The sequence below is a fragment of the Perissodus microlepis genome, chromosome 12, assembly GCF_051167445.1.
Source record: "Perissodus microlepis isolate ML-2025 ecotype Zambia chromosome 12, ASM5116744v1, whole genome shotgun sequence".
Taxonomy (NCBI): Eukaryota; Metazoa; Chordata; class Actinopteri; order Cichliformes; family Cichlidae; genus Perissodus; species Perissodus microlepis.
This window is the reverse complement of record NC_140472.1, coordinates 17,598,037-17,612,350: the sequence shown is the minus strand read 5'-3', so window position 1 is coordinate 17,612,350 and position 14,314 is coordinate 17,598,037. Positions and strand designations below refer to the sequence as shown.

General features: G+C 39.4%; 2 protein-coding genes and 1 non-coding gene across 5 annotated transcripts; all 3 read left to right on the top strand.

Moving 5' to 3' along the window:
- Positions 1-1,006: 1,006 nt before the first annotated feature.
- On the top strand, positions 1,007-1,078 carry trnaq-uug (transfer RNA glutamine (anticodon UUG)). Its single transcript has one exon. It is a non-coding gene; the product is annotated as a tRNA-Gln (tRNA).
- Positions 1,079-2,126: 1,048 nt separating this feature from the next.
- Positions 2,127-8,657, top strand: cenph (centromere protein H). Of its 2 annotated transcripts, none has more exons than XM_084945777.1 (10): positions 2,127-2,304; positions 6,028-6,216; positions 6,310-6,365; positions 6,448-6,493; positions 6,569-6,637; positions 6,725-6,781; positions 6,864-6,927; positions 7,265-7,316; positions 7,417-7,574; positions 7,675-8,657. In XM_084945777.1, exons 2-10 carry the CDS (start codon positions 6,095-6,097, stop codon positions 7,765-7,767), a joined length of 717 nt encoding a protein of 238 aa, XP_084801903.1. In that variant the 5' UTR covers positions 2,127-2,304; positions 6,028-6,094; the 3' UTR covers positions 7,768-8,657. The 2 variants fall into 2 exon arrangements, with proteins under 2 accessions (XP_084801903.1, XP_084801902.1); XM_084945776.1 differs by lacking the exon at positions 2,127-2,304 and adding an exon at positions 4,001-4,272.
- Positions 8,012-13,496, top strand: dimt1l (DIM1 dimethyladenosine transferase 1-like (S. cerevisiae)). Of its 2 annotated transcripts, none has more exons than XM_084945774.1 (12): positions 8,012-8,127; positions 9,908-10,065; positions 10,212-10,298; positions 11,262-11,323; positions 11,421-11,514; positions 11,600-11,649; positions 11,749-11,872; positions 11,975-12,067; positions 12,156-12,220; positions 12,298-12,361; positions 12,466-12,572; positions 13,201-13,496. In XM_084945774.1, the coding sequence occupies exons 1-12, from the start codon at positions 8,070-8,072 to the stop codon at positions 13,241-13,243; spliced, it is 1,005 nt and encodes a 334-aa protein (XP_084801900.1). In that variant the 5' UTR covers positions 8,012-8,069; the 3' UTR covers positions 13,244-13,496. The 2 variants fall into 2 exon arrangements, with proteins under 2 accessions (XP_084801900.1, XP_084801901.1); XM_084945775.1 differs by having other exon boundaries at positions 8,014-8,127; positions 9,992-10,065.
- The last annotated feature ends 818 nt before the right edge of the window (positions 13,497-14,314 follow it).

The window sequence follows — 14,314 nt, the reverse complement described above, 5'->3', positions numbered from 1 at the left end:
TTCTAGAAGGCCCCTGAAATCATCTAATATAAAACAGTTCATTCCCTCTTCCTTTTTAGAGGAAGGGCAGGGAGCCGAGTGAACCTACTTTATGTTCAGGTCACCAGGGATCAGTGGGATGACTCATACAGACAGCCATTCACACCTACAGCCAAGTCAGAGTAGCCACTTATTAGTTTAACCCGCTTGTCTTTGGACTGTGGGAGGATTTAGTTGCCATCATAATGATGATGTAGTCCAAAACCACTAACCTTGAAGTAATAAAGTAGTTTGAAAAAAAAAACTGAAGAAAAGAATGTGCCTCAGCTTACATGGTTAAGTTCAGAGGAGGGAACTGGTATTGAGTTACACAGCTCCTGTTGTTTACACGTTGGCTGGGCTGTTACAGAAGACAGGGATGGAAAATAGCATTCCCCATTAATGGTCACAGCCTTGAGATAGATAAAAGTGAGTCCCTCACCAGGGTCTGTTTCTCCTAATGATGCAAAGAGAAAAAAAATCCTTAATGGGTTCCAACGAAGACTGCCTCCCACCACAACAACCTATAGAGCACTGTGTTTGCATTATTAAACAGATCCCTGGGACCTCTGGGATCCTGTAGTTTTAAAGACGTTCATTTAAAAAATACTGCAAAATGCTGAACATCTCCTACGACTATCAGGAGCAAGTTGCGGTGATTTCGGATAGACGGCTGAACATTTCTGAAGAACCGCGTGTTCCTTTTTTTAATCTTCTTTTGGATTTCACTGGACTACCGCCTAACAAAACCTCCATATTAACAGCCCAGTTTATTTCCAAATACCTGAAATCACGCACTGGTACACATACATTCACACACAATGAAACACAGAGCCCGTTGATTTAGGGGACTCAGTTAAATGGGATTTACTCAATCAATTCAATGAAATTAATTGAAAAATAAAACCTTATTTTGGCTTTTGAGTAGAGTGCGCCAAAGGGGATTTTGCGCAAGTCCTGCGCGTGCATACCACCTACGCGGGCAAAGGGTTCCATGGTGTAATGGTTAGCATTCTGGACTTTGAATCCAGCGATCCGAGTTCAAATCTCGGTGGAACCTGTCGCTTTTCACTTTGAGATGGCATCAAATTGGCCTACTATTGAGTACATCATCCATACGTCGACGTGATCGGCATAAAGAGATTCTTACCTTATACAGATTTAGGGTTTGTCATGTGTTATGGAAATGTTTATTTGGGCCCCTGCATGTTTAATCCTGCTTGATGTTAGATCAAATTGCGAAGTTTTTGTGGTGTCCTGCTTTGGGAGGCTATTGCAATTTGCGACTGTTTGGAAAACCCTACCTCATTCAACCTAAAGCGATTACCTAATCAATCGAAAAAGTAAGAATGGCTTCAATAAATTAATCCAGTCAGAAGAATAAATGTCAGGCATAGTTTACATATAGAAAAAAAATGCATGTAAAATAAAGTGTTTCAGTTTTAACGGTGTCAGGTGTAGAGGTGCAAATTACACTGCTGCTTACACAAATCATAATCTTGCATCACAACTGAACCTCATCCTGCTTTGTTTTGTTTGATGGACCTGAGGAAGTTGAGGCGAGATCATCAGTTCAGCGTGCAGGGGAAACACCTTGGGTCACAACTAAACTCGTGGTTCATTGTATGATTTATGGCACCGTGTCTTTACTCTCAAGGGCAAATACTTGAAAATAGTAGAGAGAGAATGATGAGACAAAACTTTGCAAGTAAAGGAATAAAAGGCGTATTTCAATAAACTGTGTTTGTCTTGAATGAAGAATACTTTTGTTTTTGTATTTAAAAAAATGTACATTGGTTCCATACCACTCTTCAGCCACTAATATTTTTAAAAAGCAAGTATTTCATTTCATATACATGCGGGTTAACTATAGTAACTATAGTAACTATGGTAAACGGTATGATAAAGAAAACAAACCTGTTGTATTTGTCCACTTATGTGTTTTCCCTCTCGACCAGCAGGGGGCGCCGCATCCCTTGATGTGTGACAGGCAGAGCCTTTGAAAGTTGAAAGTTCAGTTGAGCGTTGGTTCTGGTCACAGGCAGACGTGTGACGTATGGTGACGTTCTGTTACGTGTTTCTTGGCGGGACGGCGTCGTTATAAAGTTAAGTCGCGCGGCTTAAACAGTTTGATGTGTTACAGCTGGTGACATTTTGATAAGCAAAAAATTGTTAACTTTAACGGGCGAGTGTAACGACGACGCCAGGGACTAACCTCTGCTTCTTCGTCTTCTACTTCTTTTTTTTAATCTTGACATAAGACAGCGTTAACCTAACTCAATCGAGGTAAGACTTATATGTAAACCGAAGTAGTTTTAACGCTAAGTTATAACCAGCTGAAAACACGTTAAATGACGTTATATGAAAATAATGCATGTGTTTACTCTCCTGTGTAGTGACTCGGTGCTTGTTCTTAGTTTGAGGATTCACTTTATTTTTCTGTAACGGTACACTCACCGGGCACTTCATTAGGTAAACGTTGCTAGCACTAGGTTCGACCCCCAGAACTGCCTTCCTTATTCATGGTCTATGTTGGCACGATAGCATCACACAGTTGCTGCAGATTTGCAGCAGTTGCACATTCATAATGAGTATCTCCAAGTCCAGTTCATCCCAGATTTGGTGTATTAGATTGAGATCTGGCGCCTGAGGAAAGCGGACTCACTATCTTAGCCAAGAAACCAGTTTGAGATAATGTGAGCTTTGTGACATTGTGTAATTATACTGTTCTTAATAGCAGTCATAAGTTGGGTTCAGTGTAGTTATAAAATGATTGACTTGGTTAGGAACAATACTCAGGAACGCTGTGGTATTTAATTGATTTTCAGCTAAGAGACCCAAAGTGTACAAAGAATCTCTAACCTAGCCTGAACCATTGAAACAAGCCAGTACGGATGCTTTAATGTCATTTACACCAAATCCTGACCTTACCATCTGAAATTTAGAACAGAAGTCAACATTCGTTAGACCAGTAATTTTTTTTTGCCAATCTTCTGTTGTCATGTGCTTGTGCAAACTGTAGCCTTAGTTTCCTGTTTTTAGTTGACAGGAGTGGCCCCCATTGTGGTCTTCTGCTGCTGTAGTAAATCTGTTTCATGTAGTGCATTCAGAGATGCTCTTCTGCATACCTTGGTTGTAACGAGTGATTATTACCTGGTCATTCTACCCTTCCTCTGACATTAACACTGTGTTTTACCCCAGAACACTGCCATTGACTGGACAGTTTCTTTTTCAGATCATTCTCTGTAAACACTAGAGATGGTTGTGTGGGGAAATCCTAGTAGATCTCCAGTATCTAACTACTCAGACCAGCCCATCTAACACCAACAATCGTGCCATGTTTAAAGTAATGTCAATCAGCTTTCTTCTTCGTTCTGATTTTAAGTTTGAACTTCAGCAAGTCAGCTTGACCATCTCTGTATGCTTAAATGCATTGAGCTGAGAGTTTTTTCTCCTCCTGAGACTCACTGTTCAAAACGTATTAGTTTTCTGAAGACATGACCTTTTCATACATATACATCTTTATTTTAGTTCTTAATTTTTTAATGGATGGGCTATTGCATGTAAAAATGTAATAGCCAAATTTAATTTTTTAAAAAGAAAGATTAAATACATTGGGATGTTGTCACACACACAGTTATATGAGTGTAATGCACAGTGAAATGCTTATATGTCAGGTCGTTATACGAGTAAAGTGGAAGACATAAATAGAGAAGAATCACTGAACTCATTTAATGGTTGGTTAACATTATGAACTAGTAGTTCAGCTATAGGCCAATTATCCAGAAGTCGATTAATATGTTGTGGGCAAGGGTGGGCTTTGTTTCTTTTAAAACGTTAAAATTAGCATTAAAGAGAGTGAACCCAACTCCCACTGTATGAGCCTTGCTGAAGGTGCACGAGTAGAAGACGAAACCCGTCTTAATGTGGACGGTTCCTCCTGCTTGTCTTCAGTTTTACCCTCCTGTCCGACAGGTGGCGGCACTGAACTTGTAGGCTGGTTTGCTAATCCCTGACAAAGAAAAACAATAACAATTTAACGCAGTGACAAAACCGATTACCTATTGCGCATTTTCTTGCTAATTAACAACCATATTTCACACAGATGAAAGCTTGTGAAGAGTTGTAACTGGCCGTTACACTGAGCGACTGACGTTAACTAGCAAGTGTAACGCTGAAGCTAACGGAGGCTCAGCAGACAGTGCTTATTTGATGTCATTTGGACTTGAAGCATCATCAATTCCGTTCAGAGAGGTAAAAAATTTTCTTTTAAATAAACCGATATTAGTTTTAGCGCTAAGCTGACAGCTGCTGAAAAAGGGCCGCTGTAACCGTATAAAGACGAGCATCAACTCTGATTAAGGCTGCTGTATTTTTATGTACAGCGCAGAAGCAGAGCTGCACTGAAGTACAGTTTTCAGCTTCTACGACATCAGAAGCCTGCGCTTTACTTTGTGTGACTGTAAAACTGATGGGTGACTAATTACTGCGGGTACTTTTACACAGGTGCTAAGCATAGCACCGTGAAGCGATTGAACTACCAGTGATACGATGATGATTTTATATGAGATGACAGGAGCGGCAGGTTAAAGTGATTTGAGAAGTGGTTTCACTGTGTAGCAATGAACAGGTGGCAGGAGCCTCAGTCACAGAAGCCTCTTTGCTTGTATCTTGGCTGCGTTTCCGTGCATTATCTGAAGATTGACACTTGCACAACAAAACTGCTTACAAACCACTGAGCTCAGTGGTTACGGTGGAGGCCTACAGCAAGGAAACCAGACAATTCATTGGTGCAACCTGCAGAATCTGCCCCGATTTTCTTTTTCTACATAACGTTGTGCAATTTTCTGGTCAACTGAAAAACTATCTATCTGTCTGTCTGTCTGCTGGCCACCACTCACAACCACTTGATCACAAGGTGATTGCATTGGTCGCTTAATAGGAGGCAGTCTTCTGTATTCAGTCATAGTTTGCCAGTCAGAAATATATTTAAATGTTATCAAATACTTGCTGTCTAATTTATAAATGCAGACAGATTGCCAACATGTCGCCATCAGTTTGAACAAGTCTGTCAATAAGGAGATTCGACTCAAATGGCTTCCAGCTGGTTGTATTCTGGTCATATTCCTATAGAGCAGAAAGGCTGCTGAGCACAAATTTAACAGTTAAAAGTGAATTTCTGTTGACGTCTATGAGGACACAAATTCACATTTGGTATTTTCAGACAGCTTATCACTGTTAACTGTTGTATTATCAGGAACAGATTGGATGTGATTAACAACAATTGTAATTAAAATTCAGTTGCACACAGTTAGCCTGTCTGTCTTATGGCAATACAGCTATGCCAGGTTTATTGACAGTGTTAGTGTGCTTATTGGATAAAACAGACAAAGTTTAACTTTGAGAACATAATTGGCTATTTTAAAAGTTATTGAAACGTAGCATATTATAAAATCTTAATGCATATCAAATTGTGATAATATTTTATTGTGGGGTATTTGCCGATCCCCACTTAAAATATGGTATTTTTATGCAAGCTTGTTTCTGCCAAGTGGGACTATTAATAAGACACTAAGCCAAAATTTCTTATCACAATCTCAACATTTTGACTTACTTATTGAAATTTCAAATAATTTTTTCACGTTTGAGTTGATAAGTTGGAATTTTGAAACAGCCTTCCTCAGCTCAGCTGCTGAAAACTTAAGTTTAACTCTAATGTCTTGCTCATGATTTGTGGCCATTTTTTTGCACCAGCTGCATGTATGAATTATGAATGCGTGTAAGGCTGTATGATACGAGGCTGTATGATGTGTTTTGTATGTTGAGATGAGTATACTTGTTTCGGCCACTGAAACAAAAAACAAAAAAAAAACCTTGATGACTGGCAGACTTCAAGTTAAATGCCATTATTTTCTGTATATTAGTGCATATTAGTCAGTCTGAGTTTTAATGAGCTATAGTTTATGTTGGATTAAACCCACATTTCTGTGGTTTGATTTGTCTCTCCAGGAATCTTCACTCGTTTTTTTTTTTGTTTTTTGTTTTTTTTGTTGTTGTTGTTGTTGTTTTTTTGGTGATGGAGTCATCTGACAGCCCGGGGAAACTCAATCACATGGTGGGGACTGTGGAGCCAAATGATGTTCCTGCTGCTGAAGGCGCCACCGGACAGAAAGACACGTCACCTGTAGACATGCTGAGGTTTGTATCTCTCACCCCAACATTGGTGTTGAAGGTCAGTTTTTGATCCAGCTGTGCCGCACACGTCACCTCTGGTCTTTACTTTCTTTACAGAATAAAGCAACAGATGTCCAACCAGTGCTTTGAGATGGCAGTACAGCTCAACGCAGGTATAAAACAATTCTCTTGATTAAATTTGTTTTTATTTTTAAAGAGCAAAAATGGAAATTAATTTTAAGTTTCCCCTGATAGAAAAAAATAAAAGGTCATGCAGCACATCTGAAGCAGAAAGAGACTTGTGAGTATTTTACGTTTTAAAGCCAAATGTTAAATAAAAAGGGGAAAAAAAGATGTTGACACGTGTTTGTTTCAGGCCAGAATATATCAGTGAGCTTGAAAGGGTGAAGACGCTTCATTTTAACAGCACACTGACCCTGCACAGGTAAACCGCTGCTTGTATTATTTGTTTTTGGAGTTCAGATGTTCTCATGTTTATCGTGACAGATCATTGATTGTCTCTGTCTTTCAGAATGCAGATGTGGCACGCTATCGGAGAAAAGCTGAACTGGAGTGACTCTGAAGCAGAGTAAGTCAACTGACAACATACAGAAACAGCTGAAATATTTAGTTATTTTTATCAAAACATTTGTTTGGTTTTTTTTCCTCAGTGCTCTGAAAGCCATAAGTGACCGCTGCATGGGTCTTTGTTCACACATAAAACACCTTCAACAGGTGAGCAGCTTAAGTCTGTGTTCTTCTTTGAAGCGCTTTGTGTGTTTAAAATTTTATGGGATTCCTATATTAGACAATTTGTTTTGTTAGGGTATTGTAATCACTTATAGTATTTGATATTTTGGAAAATGGATAATGGGTTCTGATCTTTATTGAAACATGAAAATGTTCATGGAAGTGCAGTGTAAGGCAAAAACAGGATCTGTACAATTCTAACAAATTTCAAAGTCAATACTTGGCATGACGTCCTTTATTCTTCAACATAAATGCTACAGGTTGAAGTGCTACTTAAAGTTGAGGGTTTTATACCCTAATCCACTATTTATTTTTCCAACAGGAGTCCAAAAAACTTCAAGATGAGGTTACAGAAATACAGAAGAACAGACTTGGTATGCTTTACGAGAAAGAAATCGGATGTCTTTCACAGTTAAAAGTTCTTAGTTATTTATTGTTTCGACTCCAGATTAAAGTAGTACTTTCTGCTTGCAGAGATGAAACGGCTCACGCATGAGAAGATCAAACACATGGAGGAGTCTTCAAAGAAAGAGTATCCAGACATGGAAAAGTACAAAGCTGCGTTGGAGAAAGGCCAAGCAAACCTGGAAAAATATAAAAAGATGGCCATCATGACCCAAAATGTCCTCAGGGTAAACTTTAGAAAAAACAGTCGGTACAGTTTACGACTGAATGTATGATACTCACTCGCAGTTTTGTTGGTTGTATGTTAATGTTTGTTTTCCTCTTCAGGGCATTCTCTTGGCCTGTAAAGTCAACTGGCTTGATGATCCCAAACTTCGAGACATCGCCATGACACTCGAGGAGTTTCCCATATCTGAGTAAAGATAGAGTGTGTGTGTGTGTGTGTGTGTGTGTGTGTGTGTGTGTGTGTGTGTGTGTGTGTGTGAAACTGTTTCAAAAACAGTTTGTTTCATCTTGAAAAAGTAAAAGCAATGCCGCCAGATCGCCACCAGAGGGCGCAGAGGAAGCGAGCCAACAGATGAAACCTGCAGCTCAGCGTGTCACTGAAGAAGAGAAGGAGCAGCACAGAGGAAGGACTACACGTGTTTACAAAGTCCAGCCAGCCTTACTCTGGATAATTACTTACAATTTGTAGCTCTTTAAATAGGACAAAATAAAGTACAATGCCGAAGGTCAAAGCGGTGAAGAAAAGCAGACAGCACCAAGAGGTCAAAAACCAAGGTACGTTTCTGAACGGGGTGCGTTAGCATTAGCATGTTAGCATGCCAGACTTTAGAGACGGGGTCCATCATCGTGTCTGTGCAGTGTTTGCATATTGAGCTGGTGTATCGCTGTTTTAGCAGTCACAGCATATAGCATGAACCACTGCTGTGACTGTCGTCACTTGTGTTGACGTGGAAACGTTTCAGTGACTCCAACCCACCAGCTACTTATATTAAAAGGTTTCTTTTGAAAGTTTCTTTTCCTGCAAATTGTTCATTTGTGCTAACTGCGATATTTAGTCCAGCTGCTTCCGCTGTTATTTTCTGTATACATTGTTTAGGAAGTGAACAAATCACGTAAACACAAATTTGTTTATGGTTAATCAAGATCAGAGAAACATAACTGACTGTAACAGTTCTAACGTAGATTTATTACTACTGTTTTGCAATATTATGAATGTAAATATTCCCCAAAGAGGCTTATGTATGAAGAAATGTTGAAAGTCATTCCTGATATGTAAATAAATGTCTTTTGTCGTTATGTTAAAATGCTCGTTTTGATTTGTTTTTTTTCATGGTGGTGGGTCGTTATTTCATTTGCAAGCACCCTGAACCTCAAATGTCAATGAAAAATGTTTACTGATAACAGAGCAACAAACTCAGCCAGACTCTTGTTTGGGGCTTGGTGGTGTCAGATTCCCTGATACGTTTTAAGGGCCCAGCCACAAAAATATTTAAGCTATACTGAAGTCAAATCATGAGGCTGAGCCAGTAATTCATTACTGTTCATGCAAACCAGACCACTGATCCTGACTAATTCATCGCAGGTTGAAACAAACCTCAGTCCACCACGAGTTCTTGGAAAGGTTGCCTTCCTTGATTCTTGGCAGCTATTGGAAGAGAGCCAGACTTTATGAAGCTTTCTGTTATTTGGTATTGTCTGTTGAAAAACATCAAACTAATCAAAATGTCACTCTGCGAGATGCGTTTGATATTTGTAATAAGTAGTCGTGACTGACCGTGGAAGGTGGAGGAATTGGTGCTGTAACTTTACAGTATGCATTTTATTTCACAGGAATAGATGGGCATGGAGAAATGGGAGCAACATTGAAAGTTCACAAAAGCAGTTTAACACTGAAATGAAAGTTTGAAATTCGGCTAAGTTCTAAATTGGTCACGTTAGATAAAGACAAAGATAGCAGTTACTTCTGCCTCGGATCTGAGGCTGTATGCATGAATTTAAATGAAATTAGAAGTATGACCATCTGGAAACTTAGTTGATGAACAGGCAGGCTGAACTGTTAACTCATTCCTACCTGAAGGCTGATAGAAGTGCAGAAGATTTTTAAAAAGGCGGATGGATGCAAAGAAAAGTGGCATCTTGGTGCCAATTATGAGCGCAGGAAATTATTATTTTTTTTTAATCTGCAGCCGTGGTCATGTTTCTCAGCGGTTTCTGGACGGGATGGTGTGATTCCTTAATACTGTCTCACTGCCGGGTGCATGTAAACCCCACTGAACAAAAGGCAGTGCAACGTTCACCCATCTGCAATAGATGCAGTGTTTGAGTAATGATGATTTTAAAAATTTTCAGCAGGAGCTGTTTATCTGCAAAATGAGCCTTGGGGGTTTCTTGCTGTGTATATACAGAAGGAGGACTGTAGTGCATTAAAATCCAATTTAGTAGAAACTGTGAAAAATGGCTCATATTCACCTTAGCAAGGGAACAAGCAAAAAAGTATTTATAGTATAACGTTTAGATTTTGCAAGAGCTTCATAGATGTTTTTCATGGGATTAGATGAGCTGGCATGGATGGACTTATCCTTGGATGGAGTCGTCACACAAGACCAGCATGCAGTGCTCAGTTTGCTCTCTGTTGCAGGGATCATGTTCAACACTGGCATCGGCCAGCACATCCTGAAGAATCCTCTGGTTGTCAATGGGATTATTGAAAAGGTGGGAAGTACTTGCTGATGCTGCTACAGACAAAAATTTTAACAAATATTCACAAAATGTAAAATATGTGTTAAAAAAAAAAAAAGAAGTGGACAATCGTGCAGAGGCTGCTGATCTAACTGAACTGTGACGCGTTTCTTTTTCAGGCTGCTTTGAGGCCGACAGATGTGGTGCTCGAGGTGGGACCTGGTACTGGTAACATGACGGTTAAGCTGCTGGAAAAGGCCAAAAAAGTAAGAGCCGCAAACTGTCGGGGGTCTCGCTCCAAGAACTCACACTACACCTTTATGCAAGCCTTTTTTCAAACATGTTGTGATACATAATGTCAGTAAATACAGATATTTTTAAACCTATATTTAATAGAGAATTGTGTAAACATATTTAATATTGACACTGAAAATCCAATTAGTTTTTTTTACATTCTCATTATTATTTGTTATGAGATGTTCTGTAACTTTTTAAACCCCAACTAAATTGCAAATGGGACAAAAAGTTGCACAAAATCCTTTCAAACCACCAAAAGTTTAATTCATTTCTGAGATTTGAGATTTTATCAAATTTAGCAAACACCAAAAATGAATTACATATTGTGGATAATTTGCATGAAAAGGAGCACATACATCAAGATGTATTTTCAGTGGTGCAGTCAAAGTTTTAAGTATCCCAGAAAGTCACACTTTATTTTTCAAAAACACCAGTGGAGCTGTGACAGACGGTGGAGACGGTATTTAGTAACTCATGTGGATTAACTCTACAATCATAAAAATAAATAAGAAAAAATTAAAATAAATAAATCTAAGTCAAAAAGCCCAGGGCCAGTATTTTAATTGCTTGCAGACAGTTGCAGAAAGCACGTATGAATGCATGTTTCTGTTATATTTTTTCTTGGAGAATGCTTGGAGCACACGTGCGTAGTTGGTAGATCTCAGCATGGTGTTTTTACAGACAGGTCCACGTTGTCACAGTTAATTGGAGAGGTCACAGTTAATTGGAGAGGACACAGAGTGCTCCTTTTACCCTGTAATGATAAAATTTACACCCCCAAAAAGACCCTCCACACACTTGGAAAGTATAAAACTGCCATAAGACTACACAGACCGCACTCCCGGAGTTTGTCTGGTATTTCGGTTCACTTTGGTGTTTGTTTGGTGCTGCAGTGACTGCAGATTTTTAAAAGTGACTCGCCATTTTTGCAGGTAGTCGCCTGTGAGTTGGACTGCAGATTGGTGGCTGAACTTCAGAAGAGAGTACAGTGCACGTGAGTGAACAAAGCAGCGCTGCTCTTACATATACTGTGCTTAAAAGTAGTACTTGAATATAAAGTGATCTAATAAAATCATTGTTTTCTCCATCAGACCCTTACAAGCCAAGCTTCAGATATTAATTGGAGATGTGCTAAAAACAGATCTGCCTTTCTTTGATGTCTGTGTGGCTAACTTACCTTACCAGGTACAGACGTGTTTCTGCCAAATCCACACAAGTCTTTCAGTGTCTTGCATTGCACTTGGACCAAACACAGTTTCTCTTTGTGCAGATTTCATCACCTTTTGTCTTCAAGCTCCTGCTGCACCGGCCTTTCTTCAGGTGAGACACAGCTGGAGGTCCATAGAGGAAGTTTGATCGTCTTTTCTCGTATCCCTGCTGTGTTAAGTGCCTGTTATTTATTTATTTATTTTCCTCCAGGTGTGCAGTCTTGATGTTCCAGAGAGAGTTCGCCATGCGCCTGGTTGCCAAGCCTGGAGACAAACTGTACTGCAGACTTTCCATCAACACACAGCTTCTGGCTCGTGTAGACCATCTCATGAAGGTCAGCATCCGCTCTCTGATGGTTGTCTAATGCTAACAGCAACTCTCTAGACCATATGTCTCAGTGTTAATGTGTATTTTGTTTATTTTTCAATGTTATCAGGTAGGGAAGAATAATTTCCGCCCCCCTCCGAAAGTGGAGTCGAGTGTCGTCAGGATAGAACCCAAGAATCCTCCTCCTCCAGTGAACTTCCAGGTGAGCTTTGATTGTTAACGAATCCTACTGTGGAGGAGTATTCATTAAAAATAAGTTAGACTGAAGGCGTATGTTGTTTTTATTCTAGGAGTGGGACGGCCTTGTCAGAATAGCCTTTGTAAGGAAAAACAAAACCCTCAACGCAGCTTTTAAGTGAGTAGCTCTCAAACTGTTTACTCAAAAGTGGGTGTGGTCAAGAGCAGATGGTCATGTGATCTTGTATTCTGTAGGTCCGCTGCAGTGGAGCAGATGCTGGAGAAGAACTACAGAATTCACTGTTCTCTTCACAATACGGTGAGTCAAGTTTTTAAACAAACGACTCCTCAGCCCTCTTTAAAGATCTCGCCCGCTCCCTGTTGGCTGCTTTTAATCAGGAATCTTTTTGTGCATCTTCACAGGAAGTCCCAGCTGACTTCAGCATTAGCAAAAAAATCGAGAGTGTCCTTCAGGAAGCCGATTTCAGTGAGAAGAGAGCCAGGTCGATGGACATTGATGACTTCATGGTGTAAGCTGACATTCTCCACCTTGAAACGCCACAGCCTGTAGCTTTTAGTGTGGTTTCCCTACAGTTCCTTTGTAATTACATAGTAAAAAAGTATTGGTATGTCAGTAGATACATACACATGCCTCTTTTCCACTATTACCTACTCGACTCTATTCTCTTGCATTACAATTGAGCACCTCTAGTATGGGTGGCTCAAGAGTCCTGTGATGTAACTTGTATGTGACACAAACGCAACAGTCGAGCATATCGAAGCGATGGCATTACCTGCTCAGTCAGGGGCTTTTTTTCAGACTTGGGGTAAAGATAAGAGCCAGAATGAGTCACTCCCTGACCAATCAGTGGAATGCGGTCTATTTATGTCCCATTTTCAGCTCGACTCTACTTGCTTTGAACCCCAATGAAGAGTTTTGTTGTTGTTTTTCTTCTTCTAAGTAATCGGTACCAGGTTTTACCAACTAATGGAAAACTCAAAAAATTCAGATTAGAACTTGGCATGTAACATATGTACACGAATGTGACCTGCGTGTGGATGACAGGAGTCTATTGTACATTATAAACAGCAGGCTGCATGTGGTTAAAGGCTTCACTGTTCTAATGTGTTCAATCGTCTTTTCTTCATCATCCTCAGACTGCTGCATGCGTTCAACTCTGCAGGAATCCACTTCTCCTAACTCTGATGAGAAGATCTTCACATCTTTCAAAATTGTCACGCAAGGGAGAATTTTGTGGTCAGATCAGGGAGGAACAAACGCCTGTCTGGTTCAGCCCCTGGAGCCATGTTTGACGGAACTGAAATTTAAGATATTGAAATGGTTGAATGAAATATACAAATAATATCAGATGCATTTAAAGTGCTCATATTGAGTGCTATTTTACATTTGTGAAAATATGACCTGTAAAAACGTTGAGCACAGATACTTTAAAGCCTCTTACTGGTCTGAGTTTGTTCTTTGTCCAAAAAGTTTAGAAAACCAGACGTTTTCTAAACAACACAGATTTTCCTCCTCATGAAAAGTGTAGACATGTTACATTGTTTTTTTGTAACTCTCAATAATGCAGAGTTACTCCTGCGTAACAGGTGCCCTTTAGCAAGAATCAATATTCCCCGTCGCACTACATAAACAATTTGATTGCTTTCACTAGAAGTCTTGCTTTATGCTTTTGTCCTGACTTTTTTTCTGTTTTTGAACGTCTGTACCAGAAAAGAAATCTTTTAATGGTATGACTGCCATGAATATAACTACATGTAAAGAAACTAGAAATATTAAAACAAAAGTCTGGATAAGCTCAGAACAAGGATAATCAATTAATGAGTTACTAAAGAACAGACTGAGTGGTATAAAAACTCAATAAATGTTATGAAAGAAAATAGTGACCATTTGTTTTCTAACAATAATACAAGTCTACTGGAAACACCAAAGAAACATGGATACAGAAAGAACACGTGTGGAAATTGTAGTTACTCACTCTGGCCGCTGGAGGGCAGTGAATAGCAATTAATGTCTTGGTCATGTTAAGGTGGAAACATTGGCTACTGATGCTGAGGTGACTTTCAAAATAAAATAAGTTTGCCATTTGAGTACAATAATACACTGCAGGCTGTTACTGTTGTAAGTTAATATTTTCCTTTTTAATATAGAATAAAACATTTTAAGTATTGACTTCACGCTCTGAGGCGTCTACTACAAAGGAGGATTTCGTCTTGAGCAGGTAATTTCAGGGTTAACCCTGAATATTCTATA